Source organism: Corvus cornix, chromosome 1A (assembly GCF_000738735.6).
Source record: "Corvus cornix cornix isolate S_Up_H32 chromosome 1A, ASM73873v5, whole genome shotgun sequence".
In the NCBI taxonomy this organism is placed as follows: Eukaryota; Metazoa; Chordata; class Aves; order Passeriformes; family Corvidae; genus Corvus; species Corvus cornix.
The window spans coordinates 73,500,048-73,521,960 of record NC_047057.1 but is presented as its reverse complement, the minus strand read 5'-3'; the positions used below and the strand labels follow the sequence as shown (position 1 = coordinate 73,521,960).

General features: G+C 49.2%; 1 protein-coding gene across 8 annotated transcripts in view; it reads right to left on the bottom strand.

Annotated features, from left to right (window-relative positions):
* The window catches only part of LOC104692231 (sodium- and chloride-dependent GABA transporter 1-like), a 35,572-nt gene that overhangs the window by 6,676 nt on the left and 6,983 nt on the right, over positions 1–21,913 (bottom strand). For 3 of the 8 annotated variants that reach the window (XM_019288653.3, XM_019288654.3, XM_019288655.3), the window contains exons 2-15: positions 21,353–21,425; positions 19,663–20,012; positions 14,920–15,051; positions 14,145–14,245; positions 11,529–11,638; positions 11,021–11,153; positions 9,708–9,842; positions 7,841–7,944; positions 7,419–7,543; positions 6,616–6,728; positions 2,407–2,538; positions 1,589–1,691; positions 1,070–1,170; positions 133–300 (exon numbers count right to left, since the gene is read on the bottom strand). In XM_019288653.3, the coding sequence (XP_019144198.1) occupies positions 133–300; positions 1,070–1,170; positions 1,589–1,691; positions 2,407–2,538; positions 6,616–6,728; positions 7,419–7,543; positions 7,841–7,944; positions 9,708–9,842; positions 11,021–11,153; positions 11,529–11,638; positions 14,145–14,245; positions 14,920–15,051; positions 19,663–19,906 (1,701 nt within the window). In that variant the 5' untranslated portion in view covers positions 19,907–20,012; positions 21,353–21,425. Of the gene's footprint in view, positions 1–132; positions 301–1,069; positions 1,171–1,588; positions 1,692–2,406; positions 2,539–6,615; positions 6,729–7,418; positions 7,544–7,840; positions 7,945–9,707; positions 9,843–11,020; positions 11,154–11,528; positions 11,639–14,144; positions 14,246–14,919; positions 15,052–16,736; positions 17,032–19,662; positions 20,013–20,110; positions 20,134–21,352; positions 21,426–21,913 lie in introns of those variants that run through there. The other 5 variants (XM_010404088.4, XM_019288656.3, XM_020584869.2 and 2 more) reach the window with 4 other exon arrangements.

Genomic DNA, 21,913 nt, shown 5'->3' with positions numbered 1-21,913 from the left:
GGTGCACAAAGCTCCTGCAGCACCAGCCTGCTGCAGTCTGACAGCTCTGTCAGCACAGGGCTGCTTGGTCCAGGCTCAGTTCAGGGAGGAACTTGTCCTGAGCAGAGAGCAGAATGGTGAAGCTGTTCCTACCTGCCGGAGAGTCCCTGTTGAGGTGAAGAAAGAGTAGAGCATGTACCCTGGAATCAGAACCATGGAGGACAGGGCCATGAGCCAGCCGATGCCTTGTCCCCACGCAGGATAGACGTATTTTCCCAGTGTCAGAGGGGTCATTTCCACCACACTGAAGAAGAACACACCCTGGAAAAGATCCCCAGCCATTGCAGGGGAGAGTGTGCAAAATCAGGGTCCAGCCATTCTTTGCTTCATTATCCTCTTAGGTCCCAACAGCCTTACAGGAACCCAACAGCTCTACATTAGTCTAGATTCTTTCAGCCCACCAGCTGGTAATTTCATATAATTTCTTCCTATCCTACATAAAAAGCTGGAATTGGAATACCCCCGATTTCCTTCTTCACTAGACTACTCAGACAAGCAGCGCCCCCACAGCAGCTCCTATGCAAGTTAACAGCATCCTCACAGCTGGTCTCAGGAGTCTTCATCTTCCTGTCACTGGCCTTATCACACCACTCCCTGCACTGCTTCTGCTGAAAGGGCAGGAGCCTGCAAAGGCCAAATTGCTCTGAAGTCAGTTATCCTGCATTTGGTGATAGGTTTTGTTCTCATAAGCCTGTCAGAGGCTGAAGCTGGAGTAGCTGAAAGCCAGAACCAATAACAGCTTTTTAAAAGATTAAATTATTTTGCTTATCTTCTGGCATCTCAGAAAAAAAAAAAAAGAATTAAAAACTGATGGCCTCATTTAGATTAAAAGCAATCATCTAGAACTTTTTTACGGGTGATTTCCAGCAGGCAGAGTGAAAGAGGCTCCTGTACCACTTTATCCATCCCAAGTCTGCCTAGGACCCCCTTGCACCAGACCTGTGCTGGGTTGAGAGCACAGTGTTTCCCTAAAGCCCATTTAGAGGCCTTTCTAAAGCCCCTCCTGCAGATAGGATTCCTTGGGTCTTACCAGGCAGACAAGAGGTGTGAAGAAGGCCCAGCAGATCTTCCACCAGATGCAAGGCTTGTAGCCAATCATTTCTTCAATGTTCCTGTAAAACCTGTTCACACCTACAAGAAGAAATGAGCACTGGAAAAAACCCCCATCTCTGCACCATGAGAGGTCCTCCCCTCTTCTCATGGCAGAGCACAGGCCAGGCACAGCAAGAGGGTGACGATGCTGTGGCATGAGAAGCATTAGCTGGAGGGGACGGGGTACTGGGACACAAACTCATGCTAACAGCTTCCATGTTCCTGGCGTTCTCTTGAGGGCCCAGAGGGAAGGACCCCGGGTATCTGCCAGTCTGTGCAGAGGTCTTTGTGATGGCCTGCAGAAGTGAGAGGACAGCCTTCCACTCCTGATTTCCTGAAGTTATCAGTCTAAGCTATTTTCAGTTGCAAAATTGTCATTGTTGTCACTGGCTTCGGCTTTTTAAGTAACTCACTATGCCCATAGGGGAAACACAGGAACGAGGTGTTTTGTGCTTACCATAACACCAAGAAATTGAGATGGTCTCAAAGAAGACAAGAAAGAGAAGACACATGCCACTAGCTGAGTAGTAATCAAACAGCTTGAAGACATAAATGCCGCCCTTAAAAGACAAAAACAAGGTCAAGGAGCTCAGTTATAGATTATGATCGACAATATCAGCCAGCAGCTTGGATTTCTACTGTCTCTGACTGTTGGTTTAATATTAATCTCCTTGGACAGTACAGCCACTGTTGCAATGTTTCCACTGGAGTCTGGTTCCCAGCAGCAAAACTGATGTGCTCTTGCAGACAATTACCCAGCCTGTTCCAGCATAGCCGAGGGTGAGGAGAAAAGAAGAAACTCACTAGGCTCTGTTATATTCCTCTGCTTTAGAAGGAGTCAATTTAGTGTGCTCTGTCCCTCCCAGGAGTTTTGCCTTGCCTCTTCATGAACTCACACTGCTCCACAAATGGTCTTCAGACCACCCAGCCCTCAGTTCCCCTCATGTGAACCTCAGCTTCAGCTCCAGAGGTTAAAGCCCCCAAGAGACTGGGGTTTTTTGTGTTATCTTAACTCTTTGCAGCAAGCATTCCCTAAATTTGGCCTCTGTTGGCTTGAGTCCTTATTGCAAATAGCGGAACACCAGGCCAGACTGACCTGTAGGTCACCAATAGGATGGAGGCATCCTAAGTCACTTGAGATGTAGCAGTGATGAGCAAACCCCTTTATCCAGAATAGCAGAAATGCTGTCACTTCTCCCAAAGCTTTGGTGTTGTGCTATGCCAGGGTGGCCAGAAAGGTGTCAGGAATGGAGGGGCAAGCATAGCCATCTGTACCTGCGTGATGTTGGAGAATCCAATGAGGTAAGAGATGAAGCAGACCACTGCGATGAAGATCTTCTTCCTGGCTCTCAGAACTCGAGGGTATTCATCCAGCAGGGCTGTAATGAACCCTTCCACAGTGCAGAACTATGGGAGAAGGCATACACCAAGGATGGATGGATGGATGGATGGATAGATATAAAAGTATCTTAGCCTGACATCAACCCCACACACATTTAACTTCAGTGCTGAGAACCTTAGTGATTTATGGACTCTCTGCAGACTCTAGAAAAGAAAGAGGCATCTCTGCACAAAGTTGGTCTGAACCATCTTCTGAAAATTCATCTCTCTCCCCACTGAATATAGATAGAGCTAAAATCACTGAAGTTAAATACTTAAAAATAGCTGAGATAAATCTCTGCCTTTTGCTTCTCATGAAAAGCCACCACTTTCTTCCCCCAAACTCTCTAGGGCCTCCCCATCACTGCCCTGCTCCCCACGTGCCAGGGCCTGCGTCACAGTTGTGTGTCTGGCTGCTGCTGGGACATGTGCCGGGCTTTGATCGCTCTTCCCTTCTTGCTCTTCTCCGCCCGTGGCAACAGCACTTGTGCTGTTCAATGATCTAAAACACTCAGTAAGGACCTGCATTACCCAGTCTCGTGTGCATGTGAATAACATCTGACTACCCAGTCCTTGGCTTTATTTCACTTTTTCAAGCACACAACATTAAATGCATGCAGCAGACCAAAAGCCCAGCCTCACAGCGCAGCATCTTTCTAGAGATGGAAACCCCTGGATGGTTTGTGCAGCACTGTACCAGGCACAGTATAATAATGTTGTCTGCACATAACACATAACAAAATCCCCATGAGTGTTGCCTTCCAGTTTTCCTACTAGTTCTCCCTTCTGACACAAGGGCAGTTGGACTGTATATATGTGAAGTGCATCCTTCCCTCCTATTTCTTGATAAAGTGTGAGATTTACTTTTATATCTCGCTCCCAGGAACTACAGGTAACATACCTCTCTCAGAGAGCACATCATGCCTCTAGCTACAACCCTGGAAATTTATGAGGGCAGCAAACTGGCTTCCCTGGTCACGCTGAGCAAATGTACAGTGCAATGAAAACTGAAGCGGTTTCATCACTTTTTGATGTCAGTGACTTCCCTGTCCCTGGGAATAAAAAACGCCCCTGGAGTGAAGGTGAAGGTATACAGACCAAAAAGAGCAGCAGGGGCTTGGGAAGATGTGTGGAAGAACAATGGAGAGCCTGAGCCTATAGCTGGGCAGGGATGGGGGAAGAGCTTGCACACTGCTGACTGCTGGGGCTGGCTTCCACGTGGGCCAGAGCAAGGCAAAGGGAGATGTGCATGCCCAGGGTTTTACACCCGCACAGAAAGCCAGTATTCCCGGAGCGTCAAAGCTCAACTGCTTCCACCTGAATTTTTAATGAGCTAAGCTTCTTTGTTGGACACGAGTGCCATTAAAGCATCTTTTGCCATTCATGCATGGGTTCAGCTGCCTTTATAGCCACTGACAATGAGTTCTTCACCCCATCCCACCTGGCTTGTTGTCTGGAAGAGTCAGGACTGAGCCGGCACCAGAGTGTGAAGAGATAGCATGACTAAAAAACCACTGTCAAAAGCCATTCCTTCCACATGGATGCACGGCCAGGCACTGCTGGAGACATTGCAGGGCCAGGGGATCTGAGACCAGAAAGGGAAATGGGCTTGGAGGGAAACAGGGGTGGTCAGGGGCAGAGGGTGGAGTCCAGCAGAGAAGGAGCAAAGAAAATGGTGCCGTAGATAATGGGATGGAGTAGAACTGACAGCCCTTTGGTGCAGGAAGAAGGATCAAAATCAGGGAATGCACAGAGGGAAAGACAGGGAGATGGGTGATGAGGAACAGGGCTACAAAGTGAGTTGAATTCTCTTTGTCTCCTATGAAAATTAAGCTCCTGCGTAATGGATGAGGTGGAGAAGCAAATGGTTGTACATTGCTTTTTCTAGCCATAGAACAGGCAATTTACTGGAAATTGCCTCATGACAGCCTCAGACTTCATAGGGGATGCATCCTGGAGGAGGCTCAGCTTTCCAGCCCCAGGGACTGCAGCTGCCTGGCCTGAGGTTCACTTTTCCCAGCCTACAGACCAAACCTTGGCTGCTTGGACAAGATATGTAGGCACCTGAATGAAAGCATTCTGCTTTCAGAGTGGTGAGGAGCTGAGCACTGGGGCCTCCTGTTCTTGCCTCTTCAGTCTGCTTTCCAAAAAATCTGCTTTTCCCACCAACTCTCTCCAGCCACAATTTTTAGTACATATTCTTCTCTTCCTCATGTATCACCCCACGATCTTATTTCTTTCCTAAGCATTTTATTTCCATTAACTTCTCTCTTTTGCTCTTTTTCCTGTTCAGGGACTTAATTATTACACAAGCTGCTGGGTCCAGTAGTCTGGGCTTGGGAGTCAATATAGTCAGGAGCTCTGTCTGAAGGAGAGTCTCTCTCCCACCCTCTCCCAATGTCAAGGGCTTGCTATTCCCTCCTCAGCCACACAGAGCTCCCTGCTGGGATGCACGGACCCGTGGGTAGTTTGACCACAGCTGCCAGATGTGCAGCCGAGATCCATGAGAGTGGTCTCACTGCTGGCAGCTGGAAAGCCTCATGACCAACCCGTGTGAGGTGGCCTCATATGGGGCAGACACAGGCTGACAGTCACAAGACTTGCCAGCTCCCCTGGGGAATAAATGCCTGACCTGGAAACTGGTAGGTTAAAAGGAAGCATCAGCATATTACGAAAGAGGGTCCAGACGGGAGAGAACTGCAGCCCGGCCGGATCGGAGCAGAGGGAGCACCAAGGCACGCGAGTGAGGGCACAGGAGGGAGGTGTCTGTCAGAACTGGGCTGCTGACCCAAATGAAAAATACCCGCTCCCCATCTGCAAATGCCACGCAGGATGTGTAATCAGCATGTAGAAAAACAATTATTTTTTTAACGGAATGCTTCAGAATGCATGTGGAATTGCAGCCACTGCTGTTGGTTGCTTTATATGCATAAGCTGCCATGCTGCTGCTGGTGTGTTTGAATGAATCAGAGCTCCAGCACGCAGACAGAAAGCTTCTTTGCATGTATTTAGCTGTGCTTTTCAAAAGCTTGTTTTCCTTTTGATGCTTCATTCCCCCCCAGCCTCTTCCTCCAGGCAACGATAGCCCCCCACAGACTGCCTGCCCTCCCAGACTGCCTGTCAGAAGGGACGTGGAGAATTTCAAGGGGTGTTTTAGAAGCAAATGCAGCAAATAAATTCCACAGAGTGCTTACAGGGCTTGTTGTCATGTCTCGGACTATTTACCAGCACTGAGTGAGTAATCCATGGAGATAATTTTTTTTTTTCTGTAAATGTAGCTTCTTTCAGAACATTTAGGCATTATTTGATTTTTTTAATTCTTTTTTTTTCTAAATAATGTCTGTGGTAATGCAGTCATGAGCTTTATAATCTGTTTATGAGAGTGTGACATGACTGAAAACCAGATTTGGTTGATTAGATTTTTCTGGAAACCAAGTGTGATTGTGAAGGAGGCTTGGGTTTATGAACACTACCTGTAATCCAAGAGAGCATCCATTTTGTACTGGAGGTTTGTGCTGCAGCAGAAGAGCATGTGGGCACAAGGGAGGATATGACAGACCAAGCGCAGGCTTTTGCAGGAACCTTTGATTTTGATGCACTCAAAAGGAAGGCACGCTGCAATTCACTGCTTCACTGGGTAGCTACTTTTATGTGGAATTATCAGGAAAAAGAAGTATCACCACTTGTAAAAACACGGAGATAATGGTTTTTGTTTTGTTTTGTGAGGGCTCTGAGGGGGCAGGGTGGAGACATCTAACAACTACATCTAACTGCTTCCCCCTCAAGTATCTTGTAAAACTTACCTGATGGCAAAGCAATCAGGGTACCCAGGGACCAGCCTCTTACAAGGCACGACTCCTTCCTTCTGCCAGGACCTATCCCTGCTAACCTATGGACCAGGCCAGGGAGCTGCAGCTCTGCTCAGGGCTGCAGTTGGCATCAACAACAATGCCAAAATGCTGCATGAAAGCACAGCCCTCAAACCACGAGAGAGTGAAAAAACGCTCTGCTAGCACTGTCCCAAGTGCAGAAGCGGACACCACCCTTGTACCTGAAGACATTTTTGTATCTTCCCACACTTTGTCCCTGGGTCACCTGACTCACCTGACTGTCCAGACCCAGCATCATCAGCATGGAGAAGAAGAGGATTGACCAGAGTGGGGACAGGGGCAGCTGTGTGACAACCTGCGGGTAGGCGAGGAAAGCCAGTCCAGGACCTGCAGTAATGAAAAGAGGGATGAGCCCATGTTTACAAAGCATCTGATGGGAAGTCTGGGCTAGGGGCCATGGTTAAATAGAGAGACAACAATTACAGCCAAGAACTGTGGGGCTTTTGTATAGGAGCTAGGAACACCTGAGCCTTTGTGCCTGTGACACAGCAACCCAGTGGGATGCATGGAGGCAGGATGGGGAGACAGAAATGACTGGAGAAACAAGTCCTGCAAGCAAGAAAGTCATCAAATTATTGCAACCAAATGGAGCTGGAGCACTTTGCTAGAAAAATAAACTGATATTCAGAGCTGATTACAACTCTCCTGGTGCCCTTTTTTTTTTCCATCACAAAATGCTGTTTCTTGAGATAAAAGCTTTCTCTGGGAAGACAGCAATTTCAAAATATGTCTTTCTGCAGAAAGACACAGTCCCAATCTTGGTTAAAAAATTATTTTGAGATCACAATCTCAAGCTTTTGCATGAAAAAGGGACTTCAAATTTTGGTCACATCTACCAAAAACAGGTAGCATCTATTCTCCATGGGAAGGTTTCAGACAGCAAATGGCCTAAATATTTCACCACAGCAAAATAAAACTTCGGCACATCTAGTCAGGAAAGACCCAAGAGCACCCCATGCTCACTTACAAATGGTTCTCACAGGTTGCTGTTGCATTTGAACATGGCTTTCTGCCTACCTGAGGAGGCCAGCTCTGACACCGACTTCTTTGTGATGTGTGACATGAAGCCAATGATAGAGAAAATTACAAATCCCGCGAATATGCTTGTGGTGGAGTTTATACAACAGACAATAATGGAGTCTCTGGAAGAGAGAAAGAGTGAGAAAAATCCACCTGCAAGTCCCTACCAAGAGCAGAGGGTGGGGCAAACAAAAGACCAAGCCCTGTGGAGAGCTGGTGCTGTCCCTTGGACAGGTAGCAGAGGTGACATACTAAGTGTCCTGCAGGCAGGGAGCACCTCTACAGAGATCACAGTGTGTCTGTCCCCTAGGCTGCATGTTGCCAGCAAGGGGACAGCCGAGATCAGGCAGATTCACCACAACCCCCTCCCTCACCCATGAGCACTCCCTGCCACACAGGAGGATGGAAAAACAACTGACCTGTAGACGTTGTTGTGGAAAGTGTTGTAGCTCCCCAGAGCAATGAGGGAGCCCAGCCCCAGGCCGTAGGAGAAGAAGATCTGAGTGGCTGCGTCCATCCAGACCTGCAGACAAGGAGCCAGAAGAGGAGTGCAGCAGAAGGGGACTCGGTGCTGCAGGTGCATGTCCTGCAGCAGCTCAGAGCAGGACTAGCAAGGGGACTGGGTGCAGACTGAGGAGCTGTGGCCTTGGGTGCACAGCCCAGTGGGGTGGCCAGGACCTGAGGGAACCCTGTCAGTAGGGCCGAGTCAAGAGTTTCTTACTAATATCTAATCTGAAGCTATTCTCTTTCAGTTTAAAGCCATTCCCCTTATCCTATCACTGCATATCCTTGTCAAAAGTCCCTCTCCAGAGCTTTCCTGTAGGGCCCTTTATGTACTGGAAGGCAGGCGATCTGCATCCTTCCCATGTGTCCAGTGTATCAAAGTGCAACCTGGCCCAGCATCAGACATATATCCTCAGCCCTCCAAAATGTGTGAATCAAAGCTGCTCCGTGGGATGGAGGTGGATGGATGAAGGGTCATGCATCCTGTTTAAAACTACAGAGGAGAGCAAGGCAGCTTGAAAAGCTGGCCCAGTGCCTTAAGGTCTTAAAGCTTAGAAAGCTGGTTACTGGTGACATTGCTGCTGAAAAAGGAAGAGTCTTGTGACTCCTTGTCTTGGGGTGACCTTATGATGTGTATCCCATATCGCTGCCTATGCCCAGAAATTAATTTTTGTGCCTTTCTATGCCTCTAAACTGAGCCTGAGAGGGGGAAGGAAAAAACTGAGCAAAACTTTCTCAAAGCAGTTTGCAGCTTGTTCAAGGTCACACAGAGATAGCAGGTTTTTTTTCCCCCCCAGCTGCGGCAGGGGAGCGAGGAAGCACTCGGCTTGCTGCTTTCCAGTCAGCTTTTGGGCAGTTTTTTTCAGTTTCTTGTTCTCTGGAGAGAGACTGAGAGTTGGACTTTGCTTTTCCTTCTCTGGAATTCCGGATTTTCTCCCTTTTCTACTGGACTGCTTGATTGCTGTAACATCAAAGCACATCGGGAGGACTTTCCACCGGGCACAGAGGGCCTGGCCCTGGGCCAAGCCCCAGCTCCGAGGAGACCAAAGGGAGGACTCTGACACTTCCCCAGGTTTTTCCTCTACAGCGAAAGATTTTACCATTTAACATTATTTTCCTTTTCCCGTGTGTTTGGTAAATAAATAGTTTTATCTTCTTCACTTTCCTTCGAGGAAAATTTATTTTTTTCCTGAACCTGGTGGGGGAGGGGTGGTTGTGCCTTCTCTCAGAGGATATATTTCTAAATTTGGCCAAACTGGAACACTCCTAAACAATTTTGCCTTTGCAGGGGTCTGGGGTCCCCTCTGGGCTTCCACTGACCAAGGCAATCTTACTGGCCACCACTCATCATCTAAGCACTTCCAAAAACTGCTGCTGTGTGTGCTGCTGTGTCTTGGGCTGCTTCTGAGGCCCCCATGCCAGCACCACCACATCGTCCTTTCTCTGGGACCACCAGAACAAGGCCAAACCACCAGCCCTAGGACAGTCAGTGAAATGAGCCATTCCCAGCCCAGAGGGGAGGTCCCTCTGTCAGGATGACTTCTGACTCTCCCTGCCCTGTGGATAACACTGCTTGAGTACAACAGAGCTGCTGCACAGATTTCCACCCATGAAGGACCTGTCCCTCAGCTTTGTCTCAGCCTGTGGGACATGGGTCATGACTGCTTGAACAGCGTTATTCCAGCGTTATTTTAAGTACTTACAACATTCATGGGAAGTGCCTGGGGAAGCCTAATGCAGACAGAGCTGGGAGATAAGAGCTTTCCTCACTAGGCTACAAACCTCAGAGTCAGAAAGCTTCCTGAAGTCAGGCGTGAGGTAGAAGAGGATCCCCTCCTTGGCTCCTGGCAGGGTGACTCCCCGGAACAAGAGGATGAAAAGCATGAAGTAGGGGTAGGTGGCTGAGAAATACACCACCTGAAAAAGACCCCATGGGAAAGAAGCCATCAGCCCACCAGTGCCCAGGAGCTTTCCTGCCCACGCTATTGTTGCATCTGGTGTGTCCTCCTGTGAGGGGGGAAGGCTCCCAAGCACACCCACTTTCAGCAGCATTTCCTTGCATTTGCTGTCTCTCATTCCCATGCTAGTAACATTTCTGGCTGTTTGAGGTTTCTCCCTGCCAATGATACACAAGGGCACACTAATCACAAAAGTAGCATGCTAAAGTCTGGATGGAATGCCCAAAGACAAGGGAATTGCACAGGGATAATTTTAGTGCACAGAAGTAATCCCCTTAAGTCATAACATCCTTATTTTGCAGAGCTAAAGCTGGTGTTTCTCTAGACCAATGCATCAAGCAAGACGATTCCACTGCTTTCCTTTCAGCACTGTTTCAGGATCTCACAGGTATGTGCCATCCCTCATCACAGGGCCCACACCAGTAATCACCAGGGCTTTGCTGTGGCTGTGTAGCTAAAGCCTGTTTGAGAGCCACTGGGGAAGTTAACAGCTTAGGTTACCTACCCCTGAAGTGCTTCTTTCTGATCTCTCCTCTAGATTATTCCTTTCATAATAGTGTCCCGCTGCACCATGCTGTGCTCTAAATAACACATCCCAGCATCTCAGCATCGCTGTTTCACTAAATGAAGCAATTACCTTTCTGCTGTGCTAGCCTGGAGTGCTGCACAGGGAATAACAACGGGCTTCTCATCTGAAGGTCTCCCACCAATATCAAAAGGGCAGCAGGGAAATTTTCAAAGGAGATGGTGAGATTTTTTCCACCAGAGGCAGTTTAAGAGACTGTGATTGTCCAAAGGGGGAGACCACAAGAAGCTTCGCTCTCTCAAAGGGCTGTCCCAAGGTGGGAAATACAGGCAATTTCTGACAATGCCTCTTCTCAAAAAGAGTGTGCGCTCAGACCTAAGACCTTACAGGGAAGAGCTATTCTCTGCACTTAGAATGAAAATTACCATAAACATGGTAACAATTTTTACAGCTGTGAAAAGTAAATGTCAGGAATTTAATAGTATCTACTGTGATTTTGCCTCTAAACACCATAATCTCAGTTACAGACACAAATAAAATTGAGTCTGGAGGATATTTTGACAATGCAGCAATGAGAGGCAGCACCAAAAGGCCCATCCCTCACACTGTACCTTGCCCGTCCACTCCACACCCTTCCAGATGGAGAAGTAGACCAGCAGCCAGGCCAGGGCCAGTGTGCCAGCCAGGGGCCAGCGGATGGTGCCAGGCTCCCCCAGGCCCCCGGACATCTGGTGCATGTTTCTCCTAAGGGTGGGAGACACTGTGTTAGGAGGAAATCCAACAATCAAGGGCAGAGGGATTTGGAGCTCCCAGAGGTGGAGGGTGAAGGGCCAGGTGCAGACAAGCGTGAGAACCCGCAAAAGCCTAGAGGGAACTGAGGTTCATGGTGATGGGATGAAGGGAGGAGAAGAGAGGTGGAGAGGCTGTTTGCCTGTCCATCCACCTGACCTGCATCTGCACCGCGCACCCCACGGCCACCATGGCCAGTGGCTGGCTGTAATGCCCTCCAGCCAAAGCTGCCCAAGGGACAGCGCCAACAGGCACAGCCGCAGCCCTGGTGGGCAGGCACGGTGACCGCGGCGAGGGGAGAAACCTGGTGTGGGCAGGCTGGGAACGTACTCCCAGAACTCGGTGACAGCGCTGGTGAGGTTGGTGGTGTCGTTCAGGGAGTAGTTGGAGAAGCAGTGGTCGGTGTTCCAGGCGTTCCCGCAGTTCTGCCACGGCAGGTCCTGCACCGGCACAAGGACAGTGGGGTTATCATTCATGTGAGATCTCCCAGCTGAAATCTGGCTTCTTTTAAACTGAAACCCCGTAATTTTTTTGCAAAGAGAATGGGCAGCTCCACTGGATGGGCATGCCCTCGTAGCCAAAAGCATGGAACAATTTTCCAAGATACGATAAATTGGACAAGAATTTTCCAGGAAAAAATATCATTATGTTATTAGGGCAATGTTGTAGGTCCAATAAAATGTTAGCAACTCCCCAGATAAAAAGCCACTTCCAATTAACTGTTGGTAATTAGTAGCTACAAATTAAAATAATATCAAGGGATATTGTGTTTATAACCAATACAGCTTTTTGCTGGCTTCAGTCAACAAGTGGTTGGAATCTACTACACGAAGAATAAACAGTGATTTGTTTCTTATGTTTCATTTACTCCAACTTCAATGCTTAAAAAGCGACACAGCCCTGAGAATGGAGGCAATGGGTACACAAACAGACTGTTATAACACAAGCACAGGAGTAAATTTAAAGCTCAGTAGCTGTTTCATGCTGTCCACTGCCCTGATTATAAGCAGCACAAAGGGATTCCTGGGAGATGTTTACACTGTGGGTAGCAGTGTGATGGCAGCACAATGCTACAGACTTAGTGCAATCAGCTCTGGCACTGCAGGCAGTGAAGCAGCAGTGTCAGGGGCCGTGTGAGCGTGCAGGGCAAGTCACCCAAGCCACGTAGGGCCACGGCTGAGCCGGCCCAAGGAAAGCAGCTTGGATACGTCTCTCTGCACAGCTATCTCTTTTCCCAAGCACAGTGCGTATAGATAAATGCGGAGCAGCTATTCTGGGCGATTTCCCTCTGCAGATAAGACCTGAGGCTCCAGCTCAACAAAGCTTTAAGATGTTTGTATCCATCCCTATTTATCCACGAACACAGACCTCTTCCAAAATACTATCTGTGTTTTAAGTGCCTTGTGGCATCAGTGCCCTTAAGTGCTGCCCTTACTGCTCCGTCTAAATCAGTTCACTCCAGCACATGATACCTTCAAACGTGGTATCCTGGCAGAACGGCGGCTATTGGAGGGGCGGGGCTGACATTCCAGTGGCCACCCAGGCCACTGCACCTACCCGGTGATTTCGCTGAGGACTTGCTAACTGCATTGAAGCGCAGCACAGCATCTCTTCAATGTTTGCACATTAGAGACGCTGCGAAGCTCTCACAAGGAGGGGCAGGCTGGGGGCAGTTTGTTGCTGCTCCATTTCCTCTGAATTTCAGAGGACAGAAACTGGAGAAGGCAGGCTGGGCTCCTATTATAGTTCAAAATACTCTTAGTCAAATTTAGGAGGGACATGGGACAGACATCAGCCTAGCTTTTTCATTTGCGCCTTGGGTCCTTTTGGGAGTTTGGAATTATCTCTGGCAAAAGAAAAGGTCTTGAGCCAAACACCTGGATCTGCCTATGTACATACAAGCACTGTCACCAGCCAGGTCTGTGACACCTGAATGTACCAAAGCCTCGTCCTGCCCAGGCTGTAGTTGGGATGGGTTCCTTTGGGGAAGACCACTGTTTATTTGGGATGTGCCTGAGAGTGCATCTAATCACCCACAGCCAATAATTTTGATCTAGATCCAGGAGTCTACAGTAATAGGTAGTATTAGTGGTAGAAGCACAGTTGGGAATGCCAAACAGAAACTCAGAAAAAGTCTTGATAGATAGTGGAAATTTTTGCTGAAACAAAAAGTAAAACTGGATGTACAGTGTCCACTCTAGCATTTCAGGGTTATATCTAAATGACATTCAAAAAGATCCCATTTGAACCACAGGGTTGATGTCTTTGAGGCTGCAGATTGCTCAGAGAGTTACGTTAAGGAAACTCTTACCAGTTTCTGGGCTGAAATAAATAATTCAGGTACCAAGAAATTAATACAGGGTGTGATTCTAACCTTCTATGGTAGAAGACCCTGCTGTGGAAGAGGAACCCACTATAAACCATAACACCAAAGCACACACTAAGAGACAGTCACAAGCAGATGTCTAGATACTTTCTGAATCATTTTCCCAGCAGAAAAAAAATCCCTTGGATATCATTTATCAAGAGAGGAGTGAATAAGAACTAATTAAGATAAGGAGTAAGTCCTGAGAAATAAGACCATGATGTGACAAAACCTGACAAAAGCAGTTCTGGAAATATGCAGCTCAGATTTGAGCAGCCCTAGAAATAAAACAGAAACACAGGGTGAGTTTTAAAGACTGATGAGAGCAGGGAACAGTTCCCATAGAGGGGCTGGGACCATCCTCTCCAGAGGGCAAACATCACTACCTGTCAGCACTACAAAACTGCCTCCAGGGCTGATGAACCTCTTGAGGAAGGGTTCAGCAGGATGCTGACAAGGGCTCTTTACACAAATGGCAAGCAGCCAGTGCCTGCTTTGGGGCATAAACAAATCACTGCCCATAAAGGAGTGAGGACCCAGACCACAGCCAGGACCATGCTGCAGACATGCCCGTGACTCACCGCAGTGAAAGAGTTGAAGAGATAGTAGAGAGCCCAGGCAATGATGACAATGTAGTAGATGTTCAGCCAGAAGGACAGAACCATAGCTGCCAGTCCCACACCTGCAAATGAAGGCAGAGAGCAGCATCAGCCCAGGTCTCCAGTACCCAAGGGAGCTCATGGGCACCACAGCAAGTTTCTTTTGAAAACCAGAGAAAGGGAATTGGCTCATCAGAGTGTGCTAGAATTGCACTGTGAGCTGGTCAGCAAGGGAGGCTCATTCCCTCAGGTGTCTCACCCACCCATTTCCACTGGGGGAACAGTGCTACCTTTCAGTGTGCTACCAGTACTTTATGGACAGAGCTCCATAAGAACAACATCTTGTCACTTCCCTGGCAGAATCACACTTTCCCACATCCAAGGCACTTCTAAATCACCACTAGCTTCTAGAAAACAGCTACTCCAAACATGGCAACAGGTTGCATTCCCATGCAATTAAAACAAGCATACGTAGGGAGGTTTGGGAAAACAAAGGGTCTCCTGCAACCAGAGCCCCTCCATCACAGTCCATACTGCTCATAAAGTTCCTTCTCACCACACAAAGCTGCTTGAACGGAGCACAGCGACTGCAGACATCGAGGTCAAGGACAGCTTGACAAAGACAGAGCAGAAAACCCCTCCCCTCACCTGCCACCCCATCCCAGTCCCTGGGGATTTGCTGATTCGCCCCCAAACCATCAATGGGGTTTTGTGTGTAGTTACGTGCCATTGCTGTCCCAAACACACAGCACGGTACCTTTGAACATGGGTGCTAATCTCCAGACTCCCAGTCCACCAACAGAGGTATACTGGCCCAGAGCAGTTTCCAGCAGGAAGAGAGGAATCCCAGCAAACACCAGCGTCAGGAAATAAGGGATAAGGAAGGCCCCTGAAAGAAGGAGCAATGTTATCAGGCAGTTTCCATTTTGATCAAGAAGCAAATGCCTCCAGGTGCATTTTCTTGCTCTGCAGCACCTGTGAGATGAGGAGCAGCCTCTCCCAGAGGGGACAGTTTGCAGCTGGAGTTGGTGTGTTCAGTGAGTCTCCCACTGAGGTCACCACTGCTTTCCCCTTATCACTGTGGGTATATATGTACCATGTATACACAGACATTGACCTCACTAGCTGTGCAATGCCAGGCTCACTTTGTTGTTAACTGTTTAGATAGTGCTAAACCCAATCTGACAACAAACCCAAAAGCTTGGACACTGACATTGGTAATTTGTTGATGCTTTCTGCCTTACCTGCAGACACTTTCAATTCTTCTTCTTCTTGAGGGAACAGTGCACAGGAATATCTGGCATTGGCCACTGCCTTCTTTGTTTATAGCTAATTCAGTCTTTTAAGAAAACTGTGACCAAGACTGTATTGGCTCTAGTAACAGTGCTATATACCCCCCCCCCCCATCTGTGTTTTAGGTTTTACCCTTAGAATTCCTAGTGAAAATATTATTCTTCTTCATGGCCCTATGGAAATCATCTCATCACTAGAAAGGAGGTAGAACACCCATTCACTAGAGATATTACTGGCACCCAGTTTTTAGAAGAGCAATTAGAATAGGAGAGCCTTGCCGTGTGATTGGAAGGCTGTACAAGTTCAGGTCATCCTGACTTCTAGGACCTGGGACAAAGCTCATTTTTACCTTTCTTATGCATGCCATAATTTCTGTGGAGGACAAACTTTTGCAGAAGATGCTGGCTGGGGGCAGAGAGAGGACCCTCGGTTTGCCCAGAAGCAGCTGGCCATGTTCAGGACAGCACTGATTCCTGCTCTAGCCATAGGGCTGAGCTGTCAGTCTGAGTCTTCTCCAGATACTCATGGGAAGCAAACATGAGAGCCAGCAAGCAAAGCCACTCTGGAGAGCTGTGGCCCAGCTTGCACCCAGCAGAGCCAGGCTCCAGCAGCTGCTCTTCGAGGGCAGGGAAGCAGCCAGGCACAGCCAGGGATGCTGGCTCAGGGGACATCCAGCTGGGGACATGGGCCTGCCAAGCAGGGAGCTGAACCCAGCTGGGAGAGGCAGGTGCCAGCACCCGGCATGGGAGTCCATGGGAGGCAGCATGCAAGAGGAGCTGGCAGCGGGTGGTGGGGAGAAAACACTCTCTGTGCCAGCAGTTCGGTGACCATGAGCCTGAATCGCAAGCTGGCGTGGAAGCGCAGGCTCTTGGCTTCACCAGCAGCCTGGCGCAGAGGAGAGAACAGCTTTGGGCATCCCTGTGCCTGCTCAGCATCCTCCTCTGTGTGCTCGCTAGACACCACAGCCTGCAGGGTCCAGCCCCCTGGGAGCCCTGCGGGAAGCCAGCGTCTGCTCCGAGGACACAGCAGCTGCCACCCTGCTGCTGTGGAGTTTGGAGGCTGAGCTTTGCGGCAGAGCAAGTGCCTTCCTTGCAAGCAGTTAATGAAATTTGGCTGCAGCCCTGATGATCCTGCATTTCTCATCTACAGCAGGTCAGGAAGGTTTGTAGGTAAAGGTCTTAATAGACTGTTGGGGAGAAAACCCACCAATTAAACTTTTGGACACAAGTCCTTTATCCTAGCTTGACAAAGATACTCAAGAATAGTGGAAAATCTACAAACCAGACCATCTCCTTGAGCTGAGGGCTATTGGCAATGACACTGTCACTCTGGAGGGCCAGGTCCCCAAGCAGGCATGGATAATATCCCTGGGTCCTGTACAGCCAGATGGAAAATCCGTTCTGCAGGCCTGTGCAAAATATGGTTGTGTGTGACCTTGTGAAAGTCCCAGCTTGTCTCCAGATCCATGGGTGTCAAAGGGTGATGACGCTGGTCTTGCTCAGAGCACTCACCCTTGGAGGCAAGGAAAGATCAGCAGCGCCTGGCACTCACTGTGCAGCCCCAAATGTGCCTGCTCCTAATGTCATACAGCAGAGAATAACAATTAATCCTTAAAACAGGGAACACTGCCCACGAATCAAAAATTGAGCATTACAAGCATTACACGCTGTTGCTTTGAGTCTCAGTGCACAAAGGGGGAGTGCAGGATGCTTATTTAAAGAATTGTTTTTCTCTCAAGTTATTCAAGCTTAGGATCTCACAGGCAATTTTTAGCACGTACTGAGCCGCATTTAGAGTGAATTTGGAGCCCGGTACAATACAGAGGGACTGTATGAGGTTAGAGGTTGGTGTAGAAGCTGGAGCCATGGGCACAGCTGGGCACATCCAGCTGCGTGCAGGGCCATCAGGGAGCCCAGGCATCACTTTGGGTGAAGCCTGCCCCCGCAGCGGATGGGCCGAGCGCTGAGCTGCCGTGCCCTGGGCTCCCTGCGCCGAGCAAACCAGGCGTGAGCCGATGCAGTGTGACAGCGGCAAGTGAGACGACAATATTTCCATTCAGTTCAATTTGCCTGTGCGTAATGGAAGCAGCCCACACGACCGCGCGCCGAGCAGCGTACATGCAGGACGCTAAAATTAGAGTCCCGCCCACAGTCTGCTGCGCTCCGGAGGCGCCTCCGTCGGGGCAGAGCCGAGGCGGTGCCCGGCCGGCTGCGAAGGCGCTGCCGTGCGCTCCCGCTGCCGGTGACGCCGCCGCGCGTCAGCGCTGCCGCCCGGGGCCGCCGCTCAGCACCGCGGGCTGCGGGAGCCGGCAGCCGCCGCCGGCAGGGCCACGGGAAGGAGCCATCCAGGCTGCCGCGAACGGCACGAAGCGGCACGGGAGGCAGGGGGTCTGGGAGCAGGCAGGCACCGATTCCCGCATCTCACCTGCCTGGCGTCTCTGCTTACAGCCGGCTGCTCCCTCTGCGTGCCCGCGGCTGCCAGGGCAGAGATCACCCCGTGTGCCATTGCTAATGCTAATAATAGTGCTCCACACCTCTACAGCACCCTCTCTGCTAGGTTCTCGGCTGACTTTGTATGTAGGATCGATTTTAGCTTCACAACACCCCTCATCTAATTATAGGCATTGTCATCTCCACCTTTATGTGTGAGGAGACAGTCACGGGCAGCACAGAGCCGGTGTGAGACTTGAGATGACACAGCAACCACGGGGCAGACGCTGGCTAACAAGCAGTGCTGGGACCTAGCCGTGGGGGAAATGTTCCATGGGGAGAGCTAGCAGTCAGAGTGGGGCTAGACAAAGACGACAAACCTGCACCGTGGCTCTGGCATTGGCGGCACAGGCTCTCGGGGCAGGCCTGGATGATCCCATAAACCTCACTCGGCTGCACATTTCCACCTTTCCACAAAACCCAAAGAAGCTGTGGATGCCCCATCCCTGAAAGCGTTCAAGGCCGGGTTGGATGTGGCTTTGAGCAACCTAGTTTAGCGAAAGGTGTCCCTGCCCTTGGCAGTGGGTTTGGAACAGGATGATCTTTAAGGTCCCTTCCAACCCAGACCATCCTATGATTCTACAATTCTATGAAAACAACAAATTCAGTTAGAAATCTTGTCAAATTTGCTAACTTTCTGGTCTCCTGTTCAGACTCACTCCACATGCTTCAGAGAAGGGGCCTAGATACCCTTAAATGCCATGAAGTTAAATGGACAGTTCTTCAGGGAGCAAGACCCTTCTCCTCTTTTCCAGGGTTGGAGGAGAAAAGCATCCTACACCACCTGTGACACAGACAGCAGAAGCGGGCTAGTGATATGAGGCGTCATGAGAGCCAAAGGCAAAAGGAAAATAAAAAAGACATGGAGAAGAAACTTGAGAAGAGACCCTCAGAGCAGCATGAATGAATGTGGCACTTGGGACGGGGGCTCCAGGCTGGGAAGAGCTAAGAGGGAAGCAAAGAGCAATGTGGGAACACTAGCAGGCAAAGCTAAAATTATATATACAGCCTTGAAGGTGAGGAAAAGGGGTTTGGACCTGTGTGGGAAGTCTGTAAAAGGGTTCAGGGAAGTGAGCAGCTCTTCAGAGGGGAGAAGGAAGGAAGTTTTAGTAACAGGCACAAGCAATGGGAGAGCTGGGCACGGAGTGAGAAGAAAAAGCCTCTGCTTTACTGACACCAGCCCATACTCCCCTCCACAAAAGCATGTCCCTGACAAGGCTGAAGAAATAGCACCATTTTAGAGGGGAGTTGAGGCACAGAAGTGTGTTTTCTGACTTGATCCAAGATGTGCAGAAATTGTGTAGCTGAGCAGGGAGAATTCCCTTGAGAGTACACTGGACTGAGGAGAACCCCACCTTCAACAGATGCAAACTGGTTTCTCTGGAAGTGCCCCAGAATCCAACTGGGTGTCTATTTGTGCATAGCCCTCCCTGTAAATAAATGAGGTCCCACATGACTTTTTTTTTTTTTGTAGCCCTGCAAATTTGGACAGCAGAAGTGCGACAGAACTCAAACTGATTGTTTTATTTCTGTGGACTACTTCTTCCCAGCCTGCACTTGCTAGTAAAGCCCACAGGTCATAGAAACTTGTCTCCAGACAACTTTATAATTCCCATCATGTGGGAGAGCTCTCAGCTGGAGGACCACCCATTTGCCCAGACCCACACCAAACCAAAACCTGCTCAGGAACAAGGCTGCTCACTGTGCATTTCTCTCACCTCCTCCATTCTTGCCACAGAGATAAGGGAAGCGCCAGACGTTGCCCAGACCGATAGCATAGCCCACACAGGACAGCAAGAAGTCAAATTTCCCCTTCCAGGAACCTCTGTCTGGGATCTCCTTCTTCTTCTTCTTCTTGGTGCTCACAACCTCAGGGCTGATGGGCTCTGGCTCCTCCAGGGCTGCCTGCTTTACCTCAGAGGGAGAATTCAGCTCCACGGAGGTGTTGTCCATCTTGCCCATGGCGACTCAGAAGTATGTCCACTCTTGCTGAGGGGCTGGAGGAGCAGGAAAGGCAGTTTCTGCCCTGGCCACGTGAAGACAAGATGGGAAGCACTGGGAAAAGCTCCTGGTGAGAAAGGAGAGAAGGAAGGTGTCCTGTGTCAATGCGATGTGTCAGACTTGGTTGTTACCAGTACGTAACAAATCCCTCAACTCTCATCTTACCTGCTTCTCATCCCAGGGCTCTGCAGGAGGAGCTCTGGGACCAGTAGGCATGCAGCAAAACAACAGGTTGTAGGTGACCCACCACAGAGCAGTTCAGGCAGAGAAACATATCTGTCCCATCTGAGTGACAGTGGAGGGGGACACGATGAAGGTGCCACAGCTCCCAGGTCTGGGGCCCCAAACTGAGTGCAGCAGCCACAGAGCCATCTGAGAGTTTCTGTGGCCCAGCCAGCCAGGCACAGCTTTGCAGTGGCACCTCCACAATGGATGTGCTCCACTTGGCAATCCCATGCCTTAATCCCTCACCACAGCAGCAACACAGCCGTGTTCACAGCTCTGCACCTGCAACATCTGGCAAGGGAATCGCTGCTCTGCTCTGCTCCTCCCTGGGCACCACGTTGCATGTGTATTCAGCTGGTGCTCACTAGTGCCTAGAGCCAGCCTGTGAACCACTGAAATCCCACTCAGCCAGGACTCCAAAGTCCTGACGATTAATTGGATGAGTCTGACAAAAAAAATTAATTAATACCTGCATTGATTTTAGGCCCTATGAAGTATATAACCATTACACTAAAACAATTTGGAAAGTGAGCAAGAACAGGCTATGTTACTACACCTGTCTCTAAAACAATATTGCACTCGTGTCTTGAAAAATAAGTGCAGTTCTCCCTTCCTGAAAAGTCAGAAAAAGGCATGGAAGAGAGCCAAAAGGCTGCTTAAAAGTGTGGAGCAACTTCCACGTGAAGAGAGTATAAATAAAACAGGATACATTGTTCTGTGGAAGAGGTAGCTGGCAGGGGCCTATAAATGTGTCAGTGTCATAGAATACAAGTATTCACCAGTTCTGACGCAAGAACTGCACGGGATTAAACCGTGACTGGCAGGTGGTAGGTTCAAAAAGAACAAGAGGTGATATTCCAGAAAATGTGCAGCTATGGAGCAAGACTCCCCACTGCAGGACATGCTGGATGCCAAGAGCTTATGACTTCAGGAAAGGAAATTAAGGAGGTAAATAATGGAAGGAAAATCCACCAGGAGCTACTACTGCAATTCTGCAAAACCCTGAGCTGGAAGTTGTTGAAGGTTGAGGGATTCTTCCAAGGAAATAACATTCCATGCTTTTCCTGGTTTTATTCTCTCCCCTCAGCATCTGCCCTCAGCCAGTACAGAATACAGGACTGGCATGGGGTTTGCTCTCACCCACTTCTCAGCCCATTTTGCAGAGACAAATTTAATCCTCACCAGGGGCCCTGAGGGTGATCAGTGCTACAATCTCCCAGACATCTGTTGACAAAAACATTCATAGATGCAAACACTGGAAAACAAACAAACAAACAAAAAGAAAAACAAAATGGGTATATCAGGAAATGAATCAATGCTGTAAAGAGGTGTCATGCTCTAGCAGTTAAAGCTGACCTTGCTTGAGATTCTCACTATTGGCAGTCTAGTCTCCTAGCCAAAGAATACCTATTTTTCCCATGGATGCTTGGGGGACTCGTGAACTGGTGTTTCTGAAGTGTCCTAGATGGACATGCTCTCCCAAGTCCTGGCTCAATGGCAGTATTGACTCCTGCATACTACAGTAGGCATCCCATGGTTACAGCAGGTGAATTTTGTTTCCCCACAGAATTCATCACTGAGGTTAGAAAAACTCTATCAACTGCGAAGGGAATGGCTGAACCAGGAAATAACTGTAATTCTTTCTGATAAGTCAGTGGAGAAGCCAGAAGTCCCTTTGCTGTGGGATGAAGTGTGTAACCAAACCCTCTGAGCTATGGAGCCCACACCGAGCCTCACAACTCC